The 21,874-nt window shown below is 42.1% G+C and overlaps 1 protein-coding gene, 2 long non-coding RNA genes and 1 other non-coding gene across 4 annotated transcripts in view; 1 reads left to right on the top strand and 3 right to left on the bottom strand.

The window, feature by feature from the left end:
- Positions 1-6,554, bottom strand: part of LOC121280203 — a 30,105-nt gene extending 23,551 nt beyond the window's left edge. The window contains exons 1-2 of the long non-coding RNA XR_005943563.1: positions 6,498-6,554; positions 6,203-6,384 (exon numbers count right to left, since the gene is read on the bottom strand). This is a non-coding gene — a long non-coding RNA (uncharacterized LOC121280203). The remainder of the gene's footprint in view (positions 1-6,202; positions 6,385-6,497) is intronic.
- LOC121280202 lies at positions 5,754-10,938 on the top strand. Its single transcript, XR_005943562.1, has 3 exons — positions 5,754-5,935; positions 6,119-6,277; positions 10,440-10,938. It is a non-coding gene; the product is annotated as an uncharacterized LOC121280202 (long non-coding RNA).
- A 3,645-nt stretch (positions 10,939-14,583) lies between these two features.
- Positions 14,584-20,871, bottom strand: rpl29 (ribosomal protein L29). Its single transcript, XM_041191948.1, has 4 exons — positions 20,789-20,871; positions 20,181-20,231; positions 20,030-20,094; positions 14,584-14,797 (listed from the first exon to the last, which is right to left on the bottom strand). Exons 2-4 carry the CDS (start codon positions 20,215-20,217, stop codon positions 14,714-14,716), a joined length of 186 nt encoding a protein of 61 aa, XP_041047882.1. The 5' UTR covers positions 20,218-20,231; positions 20,789-20,871; the 3' UTR covers positions 14,584-14,713.
- LOC121280600 lies at positions 17,682-17,810 on the bottom strand. The gene has a single exon (XR_005943653.1). It is a non-coding gene; the product is annotated as a small nucleolar RNA SNORA71 (small nucleolar RNA).
- Positions 20,872-21,874: the final 1,003 nt, after the last annotated feature.

Genomic DNA, 21,874 nt, shown 5'->3' with positions numbered 1-21,874 from the left:
CTGGTGTCACAGTCAGGAAAGGCTGGGTACGGATAGCAGATTTACTCCCCTGAAGGCTGTTAGGGTTTTTACAACAATCTCATGGTTCCATTATTATTGACACTAGCATTTTATTCCAGATTTATTTATTTAATTTAAGTTAAATTCCCTCTTTGCTCATGATGGGGTTTGAATGCAAGTCCCTGGGGCATTCGTCCAGGCCTCTGTGCTTACTAGTCCAGTAACACTGACCATTATGCCATGTACCCACTACTTAGACACCTAAATCCCTTCACTCCTCCCAGTGAAGAGCTTCTCACTGTTAAAAAAAAATTCTGATTGGTTTTAGCTTTGTCTAAAAGGGATGAACACACACTTCCCTTCATTGGGCTTTATCTGCCCAGTCACTTAATCTGTCAACATTCCTTTGTAACTTCCTGCTCCAATGCACACAATTTCTGTGCATTTTTCCCAGCATGAAGCAAATTGGCAAGGTCAGGCTGCATCAGTTGATTTGCTGCCTCGGAGGATTTATTTGGAAAGTTGTTGCTGCTTCAGGAATTATTGATGCTCTTCTTACAGCTGCACACATTTGCAACTTGAGCCTGATATAGCTGCTAATGGAACTTGATTCTGCTCTATAAGCTGCAGGTAGGAATTCCTGCAACAGCACAAAATATACTCAGAGCAAAGCAGCATGTCAGAGAGGAAAACAAAAACAGAATTACCTGGAAAAACTCAGCAGGTCTGGCAGCATTGGCTGAGAAGAAAAAAGTTGATGTTTCGAGTCCTCATGACCCTTCAACAGAACTGTCAGAGAGGAGTTGACCAGCAATACGGTCTCACAGCACTGAGGCTGCCTTGGGCAAAGTAATAGGTGACATCTAATTGGAACAATGGTGCAATATCTCTCTTTGACCTTTCTGCAGCGTATGAGACAGTCAACCACATCATTTCTTGCATTCCTGCGCACACTGCTGTCTGTTGTCTAGCTTTTTGAAGTTGCCTTTGTTTGGTTCCATTTCTACCCATCTAAATGCAGCCTCTGCTTCTATAACAGAAGTCTTTCTCCTCACACCTGCACAATCCTTTGTCCCCTCCTCTTCCTCAACTAGATACTGTCCCTCATTAACCTCATTTCCAAAAACTGAATACCTTCCATGGTAACGTCAGGGTATACTTTTATACCCTTTCTCTCAACAATGTGTCAAGCTCTGTGCTGTTAAACTTTCTATCTGATATTAAGTCTTGGGTGACTCACAACTTCCTTGAAATGAGTATTCGTAAGATCAAAAGCATTACTTTCTGCTGCTGGCACAAGCTACAATTGCTTGTCATGAACTTCATTCCTTTCCCTGGCCACTTGCTTAGGCAGAACCAAACTTTGTGAAACTTTGGTGTCCTGTTCAATCCAGAATATGCTATGAATCACACATCTTGTCAATAATCAAGGACACTTATTTCCAATTTCACAACGTTGCCTACCTCTGTCCCTTATCACAACTTTGATTTCTCTAATGCTGAACTCATTGGACTCCAATACTCCAAAATTATAGGTGCAAAATTATACAACCAATATTCCATCCTGTATTATTTCCCATTCACCTAACAACTTCATCCGTACTGAACTGCATTGGCTTTTATAGCCCAACAAATCCTTGTCTTTAGATCATGAATGAACCATATCCCTATGAACCTCCTTCAGTGTTGTACAGCCTGTACATCTTGATCCTCCAGCTCAGCTGGCTTGTGCATCCTCGTATCCTTTGCCTCACCCATGGTAGCAGACCCAACTCCCCCTGCCTTACTATTAGGAACTAGAGTTAATTTTGAGTAAGTTATATTTGTATTGGTGGGTGTTAGGAATAAGCTATAGCTTTAAGTTTAATTTATTTTTTATTTGTGTGTTAGAAAGGCGAAGCCTGGATTTTTGGTTTCATTTTAGAGTGGAGTCAGCAAGTCTGAGGGTTTGTTGGTATACCTGCATTTTAATAAGGTTTAACGACCCTTGAAGTGGTTTAGGGAAGTTAAAACAAAGCAGGGAAAACTGTGCTATTGCCTAGCAACAGGGGGCCCACAGAGACAGAGAAACAGACAGCAGTTTGAATTCAGTTGGTGAGTATGTTCCAAAGTGAAGGGAGCAGTTTAAGTCTCTTTAGCTGGACATACCAGCAGATTGCTAAGGAAAATAAGTAGAAGAATCTTAGATGAGTTACTCTAAAGTTAAAGAAACATTGAATGTCAAGTGAGTTCTGGATCTCAAGGGAGATAACAAGTTTTCAGCAGTCTACTAGGAGAGGGAACTGCAAGGAGCAGGTCCTAAAGGAAAAGGTGAAAGATCCCAAGAAGACCTTTGAGTTAAGTCAAAGGACAAGGACAGGAATCTGGAACAAGATCCTATTCAGTAAAGTTAAAGTAAAGAGCAGAGGAAAAGGCTCCAAATTAAAGAGAGAAAGCTGTGAGGAGCAGAATCAAGACAAAGTAGGCTTGCGAGAAGCCAGAAGATCCGAGGAGACAGCCAAAAATTGGTGACTCCTTTCTATGGGCCTGTGGTGTTCTACTCACACACATAGAAGCAGTGGTGTTCTCGGAGCTGAGTATTTGGGACAGAGTGCATGGAAGGAGAAGCTTGAATGTACGTGATGATCCAAGGAAAAGGAACATCAGAAGGAGAGGTTGAAACCCTGGAAGTGGATCCTTGTGGAAGAGGACCAAGTGAAAGCATTGCTTGGGAGAAGATTCCAAAGTGAATTCTTCAAGCCTTGTGATGGGAAACCCTCGGGAGAAAGACAGAGTTCAGTGAGACCGGTTGGCTCACAGTGTGACAAGCGTCTGGGGGAGTTGAGGAAAGTTCCATAGCATCTGGTTGAGGTGGCATCTGTCACTTGATCTTGGAGTGTGGTGTGTCTGAGCACAGGTCACCTATCCATTTACACTGACTATATACTTACTGTGAACATTAGAGTATAAGATAGATTTTTTGCAACTTGTGTTATTCTTACGAATCTGTTTAATCTGGAAAGGTATGGTTATGGGTGAAGGAGTAGTGTAACATCTTTTTCTTGTTTAGTGAACATTTTTTTCTTTTTCAAGTACATCAGCAGACTCTCTGGGCTGAATTTTCCATTCGTTGAGCGGGCGGGTGCAGAGCCGATTGCGGCCGCACCGCCATTTTATGTGGGCGGGCCAATTAAGGCCGGCCCAGCATGACGTCCGCTGGGAAGTGCTATCTGCTCCCTGTGGGTGGGGGGAAATCCCTAAAATCAAGAGTGCGCTCTTTCCCGCATGCGCATGAAAGAGCGCACTCATCTCCCTGAGGCTAAGTGCAGCCTCAGGGAGATCGGCTCGACTTTTAAAAATATTAAAAAGAGAAAAGAAAAATCCCTTACATGTCCCCTCATGTGACAATGTCATGAGTTGGGACATGTTCATAATTTCCATAACAACTTTATTACAATTTTTAAAACCCTACATGAAATCTCATCCCGCCGCTGGTTGAGGTTTCATGTTTTTTCTAGTTGCCACCGGGATTCCTGGCTGACCCACCAACCTTAAGGTTGGACGGGCAGGTCCTTTAATTGCTTAATTGATCCTGTCAATGGCCTCAAGTGCCATTGACAGGTCGGCGGGCCCGCAGCTGATTTTGCTGCGTTCCCACCTTCCTGAAAATTTAAATGAGGCGGGATGATGTCGGGGGTTCCGCCCGATGTCATCCCGCGTCACTTTATGCATTGGTGAGCAGGCCCCACCCCCGCTCGCCGATGGTAAAATCCTGCCCTGTGACTCTGTTGAGTAGCGACCCTGCACGTTTCTAAGCAAAAAATAAAAGTTGGGATCTATCAAACCAGGGTCCACCCAGGGATCTTACTTGTCCAGTAGTAACAACAGCTGGGATCGTAACACTTACTCTCCTGACTCCCTTCTCTCCCTAAATCCCTCTATTTCTTGTCTAAGTCTCCTATATTTTGGCCAAGCTGTCAGGCTTCCTAATCTCTCCCCCCTGACTCAGCATCCGGCCCCTTATTTCTATTTACTTTCTTCTCCACCTCTGTAATGTGCCTTGGGATGCTTTCTGCTTTTTAACTGTTTCCACTTGGACTAAGGGCTGCTACTTGCAGATAAAACTGTGGCAGAGCAGTGGGAGATATTCAAGGATGAAATAGCGAGAGTACAGACCAAATATGTTCCCATAAAGACAGAGGGGGGGGGACCAAGTCTGGAGAACCCTGGATGTCATGGGACATAAAGGTTAGGATTAAGAAAAAAAAGAGAAGATTATGTCAGATACGAGGGCTCAATACAGCAAAGTCCTTAGAGGAGTAGAAAAAGTGCAGAGGGGAACTTAAAAAGGAAATTAGATAAGCTAAGAGTGCATGAGAAAGCATTGGTGGGTAGAATAAAGGAAAACGCAAAGGGATTTTTTAAATATATAAGAAGCCTAAGAATAACTAGGGAAAGTGTAAGACCAATTAGGGGCCATAGAAGTAATCCATGTGTGGACCCAAAAGATGCAGGTACAGTCCTCAATGAATACTTTGTGTCGGTCTTCACAATGGAAAAGGACGACACAGATATAGACATCAGGGTGGAGGACTGTGAAATATTAGAGGAAATTAACATTGAAAGAGGAGGTACCAGCAGGTTTAGCTGCCTTAAAAGTGGATAAATCCACAGGCCTGGATGTTTCTCATGTGCCTTCAGAAAAAAAAGGCACATTTATAAAGGACCCTTCACAACTACAGCACATTTCAATGCTCTTTACAGCTACTTAATTGCTTTTGAAGTGCTGTCAATGTTGAGGAAACTGTGCCAACCAGTTCACGCACCACAAGCTCCCACAAGCAGGCAGCAATTTGATAATGGCCACATGACCTGTCTTCATTTCTTGTGATAGAGTATGATGATGCAGTTTAAAACTTTGCCATCAAGCTTTGTCAATCTCTAGCTTCTTAATTACAGAAAAGAGCACATTTACACTCCCACCCTGGTGTCAGTCGGAGTTCTGTCTGTATCAGCCAGTTTGTTATTTTATTCTGTGACTCATACCCTCGCCCCAAGATATTTTCAATAGGACGCAATCGCCCACTGCCTACAGCGGAAATTGAAACTTGATGCACTGAAGTTTATTTTCCGGAGAAACGAAACTTTGCTTCTCAGCCACATATGCCAATCTTTGTGAGGCAGTGGACGGCTACGGCGGGACTCTCAGTCTAAGTGTGGGAGCGCCGCATAGCGGCCGCTCGGTTCGGTCCCTGCAAATCCTCGCTATTTCTGTCTGCAAAGTACCTTGGACTCAATCCCTGCAGCCGAACTAACTCCTGGGTCATAAAAACAAAAAACTGCGGATGCTGGAAATCCAAAACAAAAACAGAATTACCTGGAAAAACTCAGCAGGTCTGGCAGCATCAGCGGAGAAGAAAAGAGTTGACCTTTCGAGTCCTCATGACCCTTCAACAGAACTGAGGCCGAGCCAGTTCTGTGAGTGAGGCCAGTTCCGTTGAAGGGTCATGAGGACTCGAAACGTCAACTCTTAACTCCTGGGTCACACTGGCATCTGGATTTCGGAGTCCTGCACCTTCTCCCGAAGGTGCCTCGTTAAAGCCAACTATTTAAAGGCTTTTTAAAAAAAGCCCAACTTTTCTAGTGCTGGAAAACAACTAAACTGGCCGCGTAACGACAGCGGGGGAGGGTGTTGCTCTCTCACGCCACTCTGTATTAAACAAGCACCAGTACTACAGGGCTCAGCCACCAAACCGTACTTCCATTTACCATGTGCGATTATTTCCTGACTGTCCTTCATGTTATATTCAATTAGAATTATATCTAGAAACATTGCAGTGAGCACAAGGATAAGACTTTCTCGAACACCTTAGAGATGGAAAGTAAGAGCAGGAATCAATTAGTAACACGGATGCCAAATGTCAATTATTGTGCTTAACTGAGTTAGCTGGACGAGGTAATGGTTTTGATTGTAAATTCCCTTAAGTGCATTTCAGTATGTCTGATTTGCAGTACTGAGACCGGAAAGCTTAATGTAATAAAGCGAGTAAATTAATTAAAGAAATCTAACAATTTGAACAAAATGCCAAGTTTATCTAAAAACTGCTCTTTCTCTCTTTATATTGCGCTATTAAACGAGCATGAGCTACGGAAGAATGCTCTCTAATCACGTGTGAACAAATCACAAAGGGATAATATACAAGGCAATCAACGGCAAAATTACCCAAAAAGTTTGATCGAGGAATCTTTTCTGGAACAAGGGATGCGACGAAGAAAAGTATCCATTCCAAGTGAAACAGTTAAGTTGAATTCGCTGCGTGGACTTCAGACACGTCAGTAAAAAATTCCTCTTTAACGATCCACCAGCAGATCACCCAAAATTTCCATTTATCAAAGGAAATGTGCCTATTCCGGGTAGAAAGGGAAACCAGCAGTAATAGAAGAGAGGTGACTAAAATCAGAAGAAATGGTGATAGCAATGTGTGTGCGTGTCAAAACAAAAACAAAAACAGAATTACCTGGAAAAACTCAGCAGGTCTGGCAGCATCGGCGGAGAAGAAAAGAGTTGACGTTTCGAGTCCTCATGACCCTTCGACAGAACATGAGTTTGACTCGAACTCAAGTTCTTTCGAAGGGTCGTGAGGACTCGAAACGTCAACTCTTTTCTTCTCCGCCGATGCTGCCAGACCTGCTGAGTTTTCCCAGGTAATTCGGTTTTTGTTTTTGTTTTGGATTTCCAGCATCCGCAGTTTTTTTGTTTTTATCTATGTGTGTGCGTGTGTTGGGAGAGGGTGCGCGGGGATTGAGGGAGGGAGTTCCAAAAAGCAAGGCTAAGGTGGCTGAATAATCTGTTACCAACAGTGGAACAGGAAGGGGGGCGGGAGGGGGTGTACAGGAGGTCAAAGGTCTTGATTTCAATTTATAACTTTGGTATATTTAAAATTAACCCCCACACAGACTAAAAGAACTTGCCCAACTGTCAACAAAACCTGGGGGAGGTTTGTAAAGCATTGACAATCATGAGGATGTCACTGGGAAGATGCCAACAGATTGGAAGTGGACCATTTTTGATATTGTTAGGGGAATGAAACAGGCCCAGACAGCTACACACCATTCGTCCTGCTTCAATTCCAAGTAAAATAATGGAATTAATTATTAGAAGCAAATTTGAGGAATATCAGAGTGACAATCTAGTAAACAATGGCTCTTCTAGAACATAAGAACATGAGAAATAGGAGCAGGAGTAGGCAATTCAGACCCTCGAGCCTGCCCCGCCATTCATTACGATCATGGCTGATCTCATTTAGACCTCAACTCCAATTTCCCACTCTCTCCTCATAACCTTGCAACCCATTACTAATTAAAATTCTGTCTATCTCCTCCTCCTTAAATTTATTCAGCATCCCGGCATCCACTGCACTCTGAGGTTGTGAATTCCACAGATTCACGACCCTTTGAGAAAAGTAATTCCTCCTCATCTCAGATTTAAATCTACCACTCCTTAGCGTAAAATTATGGCCTCTCATTCTAGAATACCCCACAAGGGGAAACATCCCCTTTAGCATCTTATATACCTCAATTAGATCTCCTCTCATCCTTCTAAACTCTAGCGAATATAGGTCTAAACTGCTCAATCTCTCCTCATAAGACAAGCCCTGCATCTCTGGATTCAATTCAGTGAACTTCATCTGAACCAGCTCCAATGCAACTGCATCCTTCCTCAAAGGGGACCAAAACTGTGCACTGTACTCCAGGTGCAGTCTCACCAACAACAAGTTGCAACAACACTTCCCTATTTTTATACTCTATTCCTTTAGCAATAAATGCCAAAATTCCATTTGCCTTCCTTATTACCTGCTGTACCTGCATAATAGCTTTCAGCAATTCATGCATGAGGACATCCAGATCCCGCTGCACTGAAGCATTCTGAAGTTTCTCTCCATTTAAATAAGTCGCCTTTTTATTCTTCCGACCAAAATGGATACCCTCACACTTATCCACGTTAAGCTCCATCTGCCAAATTTTGGCCCATTCACCTAACCTGCCCATATCCATTTGTAAATTTCTTATTTCTTCATTGCAACTTACTTTCCCACCTATTTTGATGTCATCTGCAAATTTAGCTATAGTACCTTCTATCCCTGAATCCAAGTCATTAATATAGATTGTAAATAGTTGGGGTCCAAGGACCAAACCCTGTGGCACCCCACTAGTTACAGCTTGCCATCCAGAAAAAGACCCATTTACCCCGACTCTCTTCTGTCTGTTGGTTAGCCAACCCTCTATCCAAGCTAATATATTACCCTTAACTCCATGTGATCTTATCTTGTGTATTAATCTTTTATGTGGCACCTTATGAAAGGCCTTCTGGAAGTCCAGATATACCACAGCTACAGGATCCCCATTATCCACTTTGCTTGTCACATCCTCAAAGAACCCTAGCAAATTAGACAAACACGATTTATTCTTCATAAAACTATGCTGACTCTGATGGATTGCATTTTGACTTTCCAAATGCCCCATTACTACTTCCTTAATAATGGATTCCAACAATTTCCCAATGATAGACGTTAAACTAACTGGCCTATAGTTTTCTACTTTCTGCCTCCCCCCACCCCTTTTTGAATAAAGGCGTTATATTACCATTTTTCCAATCCACTGGAACCTTTCCAGAATCCAGGGAATTTTGGAATATTATAGCCAATGCATCCACTATCTTTGTTGCAACTTCCTTTCAGACCCTGGGATGTAGGCCATCAGGTCCTGGGGACTTGTCACCCTTTAATCCCAATAGTTTGCTCAGTACTTTTTCTCTAGTGATGGTGATTGTTCTAAGTTCCTCCTTCTCTATATCCTCTGCACTACCTGTTACTATTGGGATGGTATTAGTGTCCTTCACTGTGAAAACTGAGGCAAAATATTGATTAAGTGCCTCTGCCATTCTGACACCCTCCACCACTTTAACAGTTTCTTGGCCTGACCTGTATCCTTTTCACAATCAACATCCAGTCCCTCGACATCTCCATCTCTCACTAGGACAGTTTGTGTGCCTTCCACTTCATCCCTGAGTAGAGGAGCAACTAGTCCCTATCCAGCATCCACCCTCCTTTGTCTGGCTCAATTTGTTCTTACATTGAACACCTTATTCTTATGACTCCACTCACTTCCTTCAACTAATGTGTTGCAATGCGAACCCATATGAGTCCTTTCTATGCATACCTTTTCATGTTTTTGCTATAGTCTACTCACATGCCCTCCCTCTCTTTCTCTGAATGGCTGGATTGGTGTGTTTTCTGCTTTTAACCCAAACTGGAAAATTTTTATCAATCTTTTATTCAAATTTCCACCCCTCCCTCGCCTTCACATGGTCAATTTCTGACTTTTTGCCTCCCCAATGTCTTGTCTTCATTTCTAGGGATAAATTGTCAGTGTCTACTATAAGCCCACAGACTCTCACAGCTACCCCGATTACACATTTAGCTTCCAAATAGGACTCTATTTCATTCTTCCAGATTCTCCATCTTTGTTATATCTGTCCTGACAATGTCGCCTTCTACATCAATGCTTCTGATATGTCTTCATCCACTCAACTGAGAATTCCCCATCACAGATCCCACACTTCTGTCCTCAAACCTTCCCACCCCCCCCCAAGACACACAATGGGGTGCTTGTCTTCACCTTTGATGCATCATTCTTCACTATTTCCTCCTGCACCCTTTCCTCCCATTTCTGCGTTCCCAAGGGATCATTCCTTCTGCGACATCCTGGTCTACTCTTTCTTCAACTTCAACCTCCTTCAGTTCTTCCCACAGCATCCTTCCATGCAAACATGGGAGATACACAACCTGTTCATTCACCTGCTCCCCTCCCGCTATCCAACATCACTCCTTTTAGGTGCAGTGATATACTTGTACTTAATTCAATGTAATATACTGTATATGCTACTCATGAGGTTGTCTCCTCTAAATTGGGAAGATCAAACACAGATTGTGTATTTGCTTTGCTGAACATTTCAGTTTGGTCTGGTTTCTTGCCATTTTAATTTTCCACACAGCTCTCCAACTGACCTTTCATTCTCTTCTGTCACCCACACCATTCCAATGAAGCTCAATGGAAATTAGAGGAACAGCACCTCATCGTTTAATTAGAAGCTTTACAACCTCCTGGACCCAATACCAGCTGCAACAGTTTTGGATCCAGAACCTTTGCCCGTTATTTTCAGATAGCAGGAGCTGGTAACAATTCTGTTGTCCATCGAATCATTCCTGCCTTCCACCCTATCACGCATGTTCCTCCCATCTCATCTTACCCTGCCTCTGCACTTGTTTAAAACCTGTTACATCTGTAACATTTTCCAGTTCTGATGAACAGTCAGCAACCTGAAATGTAACGCAGTTTCTCTCTTCACAGAAACCTTCTGACTTGCTGAAAAGGTCCAATATTTTCTGTTTATATTTCAGATTTGTAACATCTGCACTATTTCGCCTTTGTAAGCAACAGTCATCATGGATTCAGAAGGGGATGATCATAGCTGGCCAACCTCGACTTGCTTGTGGAAATGACCTCTAGTGGAATGCATGTTAAGCACCAAAATCAGCAAAAAGCAGGTCCCTAGTACCAAGAAAGAAATGTGAATGGCAGGTTAGGCATGATGTCCAATGCCAGGAAACCAAAACCACACTGATTGCACTGCCCAGTTGGCAGGTGAGCAGTAACAGAAAGGGTAGATAGGAACACCGATATTGAGCTGAGGTACGTCCACCACTCCCCGTGGTAGTGAGTTTCACATTTTTAGCACTCTTACGGTAAAGAAGTTCCTTCAGAATTTCCTATTAGATTCCTTGGTGACTATCTTACATTGATGGCCTTTAGTTAAGCCGTTTCCCACAAGAGGCAACATTGAAGCAGCACTTCCCAAATTATTTTTCAATATAACCATTTTAACACTAAAATTAGCATGCGCAGACACCAAAACAAAATAGCAGGAAAGCAGCAATGTAACATGCAGTCTATAATTATTAAGTTTATTATAGGTCAACATATATCTTAAATGTGAAAACCTGTTTCTAAAATATTTTATTTTATTTACTCACCAGTCCATTACTTCATCTGAGCCACTCCACCTCATGGACCTTGGCCAGTTCGAGGGCCTTGAGGTGGCTGATGTTGGAACCCAGGTCAGTCCACATGGTGGGCTCAAAAAAACTTAGCTACAGAGTTCATGGTCGGGGCCAGACTTCAAGACTCGGTGAAGTAGCCATGGCAGGACCCAGGGCCTGGAGAGACAAGCAGGGCAAGGACAGATCCCATCTGGGCCTCAGTGCTGGTGTAGGGCATGGTCTTAGAGGAGGGGGAACTTGTGACTCCATTTGCTGTTGCTGTGACCCCAACTGGCTCATGACCCAGTTTGGGAACTGCTGCATTAAAGGGTCTGGGTAAGAGATATACACTTAGCCACCTGAAACCAGCCTCATTTTAAAATTACATGGGAATGTGTGTAGGCCAGTTAGTCTTCTGTATCAACTCAAAATAAGTTTACCCTTGGGTAATAAAATTCTGCCTTGAAAGCTCCAATGGTCCCAGAATCCAGACATTTGTGGGAAAGGGACATCCAAATTTCTACTACCCTTTGTGTGAAACTGTTATTCCTGATTCAACTCCTTTTATTACTTAGTACAAATCAAAGAAATAAATAAATTCACAGCATGGCTGCAATGTTTTCTTTGTATTGATAGTCAAAATAGCAATCTTAGGAAGAACTGGAGTTTGGAGTCGGTCATTCTAGAGTTAAACTCAACCAGGTTTAAAATATTTTTAGCTGGTGCCCCATGTTTTGGCCCTTCGCTATGTTTACTTGGTCACACTCCTAACAAAATACGTCATGGCTTATAACCAAAGTATGCTTTTGTCCCAGTTTCTAGTCTGCTGCAGTTTTTCTTGCTAAAAGCTGTCACATCATTTCACTAGTTATCTCAGCAGCTGTTTATCCATATCTAGACTCGTCTGCTCCACTCTCCTCCTGCTATTTACCGCTTTTGGATCAGGTGGCTAAACTAATTCAAGTTATTAGCTAGTTTCTACTTCTGCCCAATGCCTGCCATGTTCCAGCTTACTCACCAAACATAAATAAAACCACTAATTTCTTCATGGATGACATTCTAACAACACTTTGTAACATCAAACCCAGTAATACAAATCATGTCCGCTTAAAGCCTAGTCCAGACAAATCTGGATTGAAGATTCATACAATACAGATCACACATATTTTAACCCCAATGCAAACAAATAATCTTCAAGAGAACATGCATTTTCTGTCACCACTCATGCACTTTGGCAAGTATTTTATTCTAGTAATCTTAAATCTGACTGTATGATTATTTCACTCCAAACCAGCCCAATTACTAGCACAGTAATTCAAATTTCATTGGTTGTCCCTAATTTGCAAAATATACTGTACAAATTTTAAAAATTCTTTCATGGCATGTAGGTAGCACTGGCAAGACCAACATTTGTTGCCCATCCCTAATTGCCCTTGAGGTGGTGGTGGTGAGCTGCCTTCTTGAACTGCTAGTCCATCTGGTGTGGATACCCCCCTCAGTATTGTTAGGGAGTTCTAGGATTTTGGACGAGCAACAGTGAAGGAATGGTGATATCATTCCAAGTCAGGATGGCGTGTGGCCTGAAGACAAACTTTCAGGTGATAGTGTTCCCATGCCTCTGCTGTCATAGTCCTTCCAGTGGTAGAGGCGAGGGTTTGGAAGGTGCCATTGCATGAGTTGCATCTCTGCTGCCAATGTGTCGGTTATGGAGGAAGTGAGTTTCTAGGTTGGTGCTGGGGAGACGAACCAGTAGACTGTTTTGTACTGGATGTTTGTTGAGCTTTTTGAGTGTTGTTTGAGCTTTCATCCAGGCAAGTGGAGAGTATCCTGTCACACTCCTGACTGGTGCCTTGTAGACGGTGGACAAGCTTTGAGGAGTCAGGAGGTGAGTTACTCACTGCAGAATTCAGGCTGACCTGCTCTTGTGCTCCCCCGAAAACAATGGATTAAAAATTTGTGAACCACCTGATCTTTGATGAATGCCTAATTTGTAGCTTCTTTTAAAATGACATTCAGGACATTCTACAATTTAACACTGAATGATTATCACTACACTGCTTCAGAACATGCATTCACCCAAAAAATCAAACTTAAGATCAGTCAAGTTACACAAAGCAATGACTTGTGACATCACTCACTTGTTTTACAAGATTTCACTTAAAACTTTTACTGCATCAGACGAACCAAGATCAACATAATCAGCCATTAACATGCAAAGGATATTTCAAATAAAAAAGTAAATTTCAATTTAAGTAGCTGATACAACAAAGGTACACCTCAAGTAGTTACAAGAATTCTCATTATTTCCTTCACAAATATGGCACCACGACAGTCTTTCCAACTTGGCCTCCATTATGTAGGATCTCACTTCTCAATCATTTTGGCCCTTGAGTCACATTCACCAGCAGCCATATTCCATTCAAAGTCTCTGGTCATAGTTAACACTGATACAGCATACATCCATTCAACTTCTCTCACACAAGTCACGACAGTTCTGCGAGTAGCCATCCAGAGTTCCTTTTTAAAATCAACAACACATCCAGCTCAGTCTGGTTCTCTGATACAAATACTCAGCTTGCTCATTCACACATGGTCTCACCAAGAGCACCTGGAGTTGTATTTTCTTCTTACTGCAAAACAGAAAACTAGTCTATTTGTAGATAAAAGCAAAATACTGCAGATGTTGGAAATCTGAAACAAAAACAGAAAATTCTTCAGTCATACGGACTCAAAACATTAACTCTTGTTTCTCCCTCCACTGATGCTGCTAGATCTGCTGAGTTTTTCCCAGCATATTGTTTTTTTGTCGTCTATTTAGAGTTTGGCTTGTTCCCCTCACATGAATTTTGTGCTCTAACTGCTTGCCACACAGACTGGAACCAGACATCACTGCAATTTGCTTTCTATTTACTTTCTGCAACCTCATGTCACGTGGACATTTCTTGTAACCTAGTGTCATAGCCAGGAAACCAATTACCCCCTTTCAGAATACTCCCCAGTTTCATTTTGGTCTTAAAGAGGACATTGCACAAAAAGAAAGCACATGGTTTATTGCACTTATCTCCAAATATTGCAGCACTGTCACTAATCAACATCATACTTATACATATTGCGTGTATGATGCCACTAATGAATTGCAAAGTTGCAAGACAAGTTTAAAAAGTGAAAGTTTTTTTTTTAAAAAAAAGTTGAAACACAACATAGTAAACCCCTCTCTCCATTAAGCTTTACTGAAAAACTTGTGAGAAGTGTTTGCTGGAACCAATATAAAACAGTTGCATTGAATAATGCAAATCAACATAAAGCCTTGGGAGAAACTGAACGTGTGGCAACATGGAGTTAGAACAGTGAATAGATGCATGTAGAAAAGTTGAAAATGCACTTGATAGATCAAGATAGCAAAAATATGCAACTGAACACCATTTGATGGGGACTTTCTACACAGATAGGATCTGCTGGCTCAAAAAAGGCCTCTACTCCAAAACAACAGTGAAAGTACCGGAAATTGAAGTCCCAACTAGGGTTTTATTCAAAATAAACAATTTGGAATACAATATATCACATGACTGCCATCCTCAAAGACAGTAGATGTTAAATCGTTATGACTGTCGGTCCTTTTCTTGGTAATTGCCATTTTATTTTTTGCTTTCAACCTTCCTCCCTCCTTTTTTGTTGTGTTTCTTGGCAAACCGCATATTCCTCAGGAACTTGGGATCAACCTGGCGAAAAAAAAAATACATATTAAGATACTATACTTAATCAATACTAGCTAGGAGTTAGCATTACTAATAATTGTCCATGTAATCTGACTGCTTTATAACCAAGTTAAGCATTGGCCTGGTGGCCCTGATTTGTCATTTTCAACAGGGCCCCAGCCATTTAGATAAGATAGAACAACTGCATAATATGCTACCAAAATAGAGAACCAGCCAGGAAATTATTAGGCCAAGATAGTCTTGAATAAAACGCTTCCAGATTATTTGATCTCTTTCAGCTTCTGCCCTCTACCTGTTACAATCCATTGTCATGATCTTAAACACCCAACTCACCAATCGTATCAAACTGATGTGCATTTTGTTAAGAAACTTCAGACACCAGTCCAAGCTTTAACTTCATAACCATGTACCCGTGACTCTTTACTCTGGGAGTTGAATTTTGGGTTTACTATACCACATTAAGTGCTTTCTATAAGAAGTCTATAACCTGCCCCTTGAGAAATCTCTTTTCAAGATAGAAGAGTTTGGTTCATTCATCATCATGCTGCGGTGATGGTGTTTTGCCTGATAAGGATTAACCTTGTTGGTTCAGTATGCACTACTCATAGACTTGTATGACACCACATTCCCTCATGACAGCAGTAACCAGAACCACATGCCTTGACACCTCCCGGGAAACTGCAATTTTAAACTACTAGGGATTCTGCATCGTAACTGTTTATTCCACTATCACCCCACAGCTTTAACACGACGAATACTAACTAGTGCCCCTAGACCTCTTAGGAACTATCCTATTGGGAGTATAGATGCTTCCTATTACTACAGGAACGCCAGGTCCCTTTCGCAGTTTCATTTGCCATTGATCATAAACTGGCATAAACTTGGACATGTTCCGTTCTGAGAATTTCAGCTGTCCAAATACTAGTAGCTTGGTCTTGTTTACAAATTTTAAGCATTTTCATTCCAGAAAATTTATGTATCAGGTCAAGAGTGACATCGCAGTATATTTTAAAGATTGCTCTCTGCTCCTCCTTGAGCCATGTTTGATCCATCTTTTGTCCTTCCTGCCCACTAATCTTGGTTTGTAGTTAACTCTTTTGTATGACACTTAATCAAGGCCCTTTTGAAAAATTTAATTGCACCCGCCCCATCAACCCATTGTGTTACTTGCTCCAAAGTATCGACCCATTCTAAATCAGCGGTTAGTTTCTTCCCGAACAGGTAACCCTGTTTCTAATTACCAATTACATCTATTTTCAATTATTAGGAGCAGACCAATGGCTCTAGCCACCTGTCCCAGACACAGGAACTATATGGGCAGGTCATCAATCTGCCAGCCACCCCACAGTGATCAAGATTCAATAGGATGTTTCTAATCAGCATTTAAGAACATGACCAAGGGAAGAATTTTTCTAAAAAATCCCACCGCTCGCCATACGTCACATCTCAGCCAGTGTTTCAGAGATATAGAACATAAGGTGGACCCAGGTGAAGCATTTAGCTGAGGGGGAAATCACAGCAGACACCTTCCTAGCTGCACAGAGGGCTAGAGACCTAACTGAAGAAAGATGTAGGATTTGCGGGGAAAAAAAGCATACAAACTACCATGTGTGTTAATATAAAATACAGCATACATAATATAAACAGCAAAAAACCCATTGAACAAATGCAAGTTTTGAATGGTATAGATAATGCTGCACATGGACAAATGCAGGTTAATTAAGAAAAGCCAGTGTGGATTTCTTAAGGGAAAATAGTGCTTAACTAACTTACTGGAGTTTTCTGAAGAGGTAACAGAGAGCTGATGAGGAAATGCTGTTGACTTGGTGTATATGGACACCCAAAAGGCATTTAATAGTGCTGCACAATAGACTTGTGAGCAAAATTATGGTTTATGCAATAAAAAGGACAGTTGCAACGTGTGTTGGGATCCTTGCTCTTCCTAATTTATATTCATGAACTAGACCTTGCTGTACAGGGCACAACTTCAAAATGTGAAGTGATTCATTTTAGTAGAGACAATATAGAATAAAGGGTACAACTCTAAAGGGGATGCAGGAGCAGACAGACCTGGGTGTATGTGAGCATAAGTCATTGAAGGTGGTAGAACAGGTTGATAGAGCGGTTAATAAAGCATACAGTATCCTAGCCATTATTAATAGGGGCATACAGTACAAAAGCAGAGAGGTTATGTTGAACTTGTACAGGATATTAGTTCAACCTCTGCTGGAGTATTGTATCCAATTCTGGGGGCCACACTTTAGGAAGGATGTGAGGACATTGAGTCGAGTGCTAAAAAGATTTATGAAGATGACTCCAGGGATGAGGAACTTCAAGGACTATTTCCCTCGAGCAAAGGTGGCTGAGGGGAGATTTGATAGACGTATTCAAAATCATGAAGGATTTGGGCAAAGCACTTAGGGATTCCCACTTGTGAAAGGATCGAGAATGAGAGGACACAGATTTAAAGTAATTGGCAAAAGGAAAAAAGCAACACGAGAAAACATTTTCATGCAGTGAATGGTGAAGGTCTGGAATGCACAGTCTGAGATGTGGTGGAGGCGGGTTCAATCAAAGCATTCAAAATGGCACTGTTATCTGGAAAGGAAGAATCTGCAAGGTTATGGGGAGAAGGCAGCAGAATGGCACCAAATGCACTGCTCAACTGGTGCAGGCACAATGGGCTGAATGGCCTCTTTCTGCACCATAACAATTCCACAATTCTGTAATCAATATCCAAGTTCTCAAATTCAACTCTTTTATTCAAAGCTTACTAAAGTCAACAAATGGAATAGAGGAGGCAGCAGTACCGTCCCCTCTAAAAACTGTCAAAAGAATAAAACTGTAGAAAGAGCCAGTAAAAAGCTTAATATGAAGTTAACAATCGTGTCCAAAAGCTATGAGGTTTAATGGAGACCAATGCTCTATTAAACACGGGGAAGTTTTTTGATTTAATCTTCCTGCAGCATCAATGATCTGGTAATGATGAATACCACAATCACTTTCGAAAGCAGGTGCAATGCTTATAAGAAATTACTGTAACCCGCAACCTTTTAAATAGATCTATATTTAGAAAAATACAAAACTCTCTCTAGTCAAAATTATGACTTTCCATTCAAAACAATGGCATTTTCAGAACTTTTAACACTCCAGCAGTACACTGGGGGTACAACGCACAGTACTTCACTGTTACTAGCAACCTTTCAGATGAAACATTAAATCAAGACCCATCTGCCTACTTAAATGGATGGAAAAGATCCTATAATATTCCAAGACCAGTGAGTAGTTTTTCCAATGTCCTAGCCAACACCCCTCTTTCAATCAGTCTCCTTATGTCAGGGTTATCTGATCATTCATTTGGCACCTACGAGACTGAACGTGACTAGCCATATACTGTGGCTACAAAAGCAGGTCAGAGGCTGGAAATCCTGAGGTGAGTAACTCACCTCCCAACTCCCTAAAGTTTGTCCACCATTTACAAGACACAAGTCAGGAGTGTGATGGAATACTGTCCATTTGCCTGTCACCCCATCCACAAACATTCATTCCTTCCACCACCGACGCAGAGCAGCAGCAGTGTGTACCATCTACAAGATGCACTGCAGGAGCTCACCTAGGGCCTTTAGACAGCACCTTCCAAACCCACAACCACAGCCATCTAGAAGGACTAGGACAGCAGACACATGGGAACACCACCAACTGGAAGTTCCCCATCAAGCAACTCACCATCCTGACTTGGAAATATATTGCCGTTCCTTCAGTCACTGGGTCAAAATCCTGGAACCCCCTCCTTAACTGCACTGTGGGTGTATCTACACCACATGGACTGCAGCGGTTCAAGAAGGCAGCTCACCACCACCTTCTCAAGGGCATTTAGGGATGGGCAATAAATGCTGGCCTAGCCAGTGATGCCCACAGCCCACGAATGAATAGAAGAAAACTGAAAATTAGCTGCCATATTCATCTACCAAAGTGAGTGCACTTCAAAATAATTAGCTGATGGTAAGGTACGTTCCGATGCTCTGAAGGAACTCTGTGCTTTATAAATGTAACCTACTTTATTTAGCAAAATAGTCAAAAATGATCCACTGAATTAGGAAAAGATTTCATTTATATAACATCTTTCACAACCCAAGGACATCCAAAAGCATTTTATAGCCAATGAAATACTTTTGAACTGCAGTAATTATTGTAATGTAGGAAATGTTGCAGTCGATATGTGCACAGCAAGCTCCCACATAAGCAGTGAAAATGGCCAGAAAACCTGTTTTTGTGCTTGAGAAATAAAGATCAGCCAAGCCACTGGAGATAGCTCCACTCCTCTTTTTCAAAAATGGCAACTGCACATTTTGTGTCAACAGAACCTCCGTGATATAAAGTGAACTGTGGTTCCAGATAGACTGCCAAGTTTGCTTTGACACCGATAATTTTACAGCACCATTTATATAACATCTTTCACAACCCAAGGACATCCAAAAGCATTTTATAGCCAATGAAATACTTTTGAACTGCAGTAATTATTGTAATGTAGGAAATGTTGCAGTCGATATGTGCACAGCAAGCTCCCACATAAGCAGTGAAAATGGCCAGAAAACCTGTTTTTGTGCTTGAGAAATAAAGATCAGCCAAGCCACGGGGTCATTTATGCCCACCTCGAGGCAGGCAGGGTCTTGGTTTAGCATCTCATCTGCAAAACGGCATCTCCGACAGCGCAGCACCCTTTGAACTGGATTGTCAGCCTAAACTTGTGCACTTCGGTCTTGAGCAGGACTTGAACGCACAACCTTTTGGCTCAGAGGGAGGCGACAATATCCTTTATCTTACTGCCGTGAAGATGTCATTTGTGACAAGCACATGTGAACCTTCAACAGTATTACTGTTGGCTCCATGATGCTGCCAGACAGGGGTCAAAGCCCAGCGTCATTTTCTAACTGTAAAGAACCAACTCTGTTGTCCTGTTACAGAGAAAGATATAAACAGCATCAAAGCCAAGCAGAAAAGTTTTGTACCAGACCAAAGAGCTATTGATGCTGGAAATCAGCAGAAAACACTCTGCAGGCCTGGCAGTATTAGATGCAAATTGCTGTAAAATTATCGGTGTCAAAGCAAACTTGGCAGTCTATCTGGAACCACAGTTCACTTTATATCACGGAGGTTCTGTTGACACAAAATGTGCAGTTGCCATAATATTGCATGGCATGCATCAGAAATCATAATCAGCATCAATATACTTACTCCTTTCAGGGGTTCAAATCGATAAGACTTGGGCTTTTTGATCCCTGTCCTGTGCCATTTGCTGGCTGTAAGATACAGAACATGTTTTTAAAAGTTTGCCAACAAATGAAAGGAAAGCCAAATGATTGAAAAATAGCAGCCTCAGACTTACACTGATTGTGGTTGGTGTGATTCTTGGACTTGGCCATGACTCTCGACTGATCTGAAAGAGTAAAGTGGCACATTTACTCACACACTGTAGCCTTCCTCTCCTGCCCTCACAGATACATCGCTTTGGATTCATGTTATGAACCGGCGATATCCAATTCTCTCTCTCTCTCTACCCCCCCTCCCTAAAACACCTTAAACCAGCTTATATTTCAACTCTTTCTTGGACTCGAACTCAAGTTCTGTCGAAGGGTCATGAGGACTCGAAACGTCAACTCTTTTCTTCTCCGCCGATGCTGCCAGACCTGCTGAGTTTTTCCAGGTAATTCTGTTTTTGTTTTAGATATCCAATCCGTTCTGACACAAACTAACCGCCACTAACTCCAAGGAAAGCTGATACTTGCCCCGAGTCTCTGTCCCCGGCTCCAGCCACTCTCTCTTCCCCCCCCATGCCCCCCTCATAACTCGGCCATTAAACATCATCCAATCCCGCCTCCCGGTGTAAATATTCCACTCGACCCCATCCTCCCCCTCCCGCCGGCCCGGAGCCACCGCCTCCACATTCCCAGGACGGCTCCATGAGTCGGATGGCTCCGGATTACAAAGCCTCACCTCCTGAACCTCCTGCTGCACCACCAGCAGCCACCGGAAGAGAAAGGCTGGTCGTTAGGGATGCTGGGATTTACCGTGCGGTGTCCTTTCCTCCTTCCGGCAGCGACGCTGAACCAGCACAAAGGTTCCGCTCAGAGAGCAGTCACCGGTTGTGGGTTTGGGCCACGCTTCACAACCTTGTCTGATAATTACTCTCAAATATTCACCATCAGTCAAATTCACTGATAAGCATGGCGGTTAGTTTGAATTCACAACCGTGTCTGTGAGCGCAGGAGAGGGAGGTTACAGGGTGTGTGTGTGTGTAAATGTGCCACTTTACACTTTCCCATCACTTGAGAGTCATGGCCAAGTCTAAGAATCACACCAACCACAATCAGTGTACATGAGGCTGCTACTTTTCAATCATTTTGGACGAAAGGTCATTAACTGTTTCTTTCTCCACAAATGCTGAACAATTTTCTGTTTATAATTAATACTCTTTGGGAGCTGAAAGCTAATCTTTAAAAAAAAGTCTTTCTTGTGTTGAAGGTTCTGCAAGATGTCTTACTCCACGTTTGTATGCATTGACAATCACTTTCTCTTTGTGGGAAAGACCTAATCTAGGTCACCGTAAGGAAAAGCTGACTTCCTGTCAGAGGTTAGGTCAAAGCCATTTCATTTTTTTCAAAAAATTTTGCTAAATTTAGTTCTGACTCCGGTGGGAGGGAAATTGAAACAAAGCCCCAAAAGGTGTTTTGTATAGTTCTCAATCAAGCAGGGTTAGGATGTAGCTGCAGCTGCATCACTCTTGCTGAAGTGTCACACTCTGGAGGGATAGGCAATTTGATTTTCCAGTGTGATTTCTGGCAGGTTCCAATGGGAATTGTGATGTTTCTGCATTCATTACCTTTCCTCTCTTTGAGGCGTCTCAACCTCATCAGTAAAGTATATTCAGTTAAGTGTGCTTCTAATTGCCTCTGAAGTGGTTTCATTGAGATGACCACACTGTGATCAGCAATTAATAAACATTCTGGTTAAAAAAAACTCAAAAGAGCCAAAATTTCATATTAAACTATTTTGCTCACAATATTTTCCATTCTTCCTGCA

The sequence above is a fragment of the Carcharodon carcharias genome, chromosome 7, assembly GCF_017639515.1.
Source record: "Carcharodon carcharias isolate sCarCar2 chromosome 7, sCarCar2.pri, whole genome shotgun sequence".
Classification (NCBI taxonomy): Eukaryota; Metazoa; Chordata; class Chondrichthyes; order Lamniformes; family Lamnidae; genus Carcharodon; species Carcharodon carcharias.
This window is presented reverse-complemented; position numbering and strand designations above follow the sequence as displayed.

Coding starts and splice junctions, on each gene's coding strand:
- rpl29 (XM_041191948.1), bottom strand. CDS start 20,217: ATGGCCAAGTCCAAGAATCACACCAACCACAATCAGT. Junction 20,095..20,180: donor TCACACCAACCACAATCAGT/GTAAGTCTGAGG, acceptor TGTATCTTACAG/CCAGCAAATGGCACAGGACA. Junction 14,798..20,029: donor GATTTGAACCCCTGAAAGGA/GTAAGTATATTG, acceptor TTTTTTCGCCAG/GTTGATCCCAAGTTCCTGAG.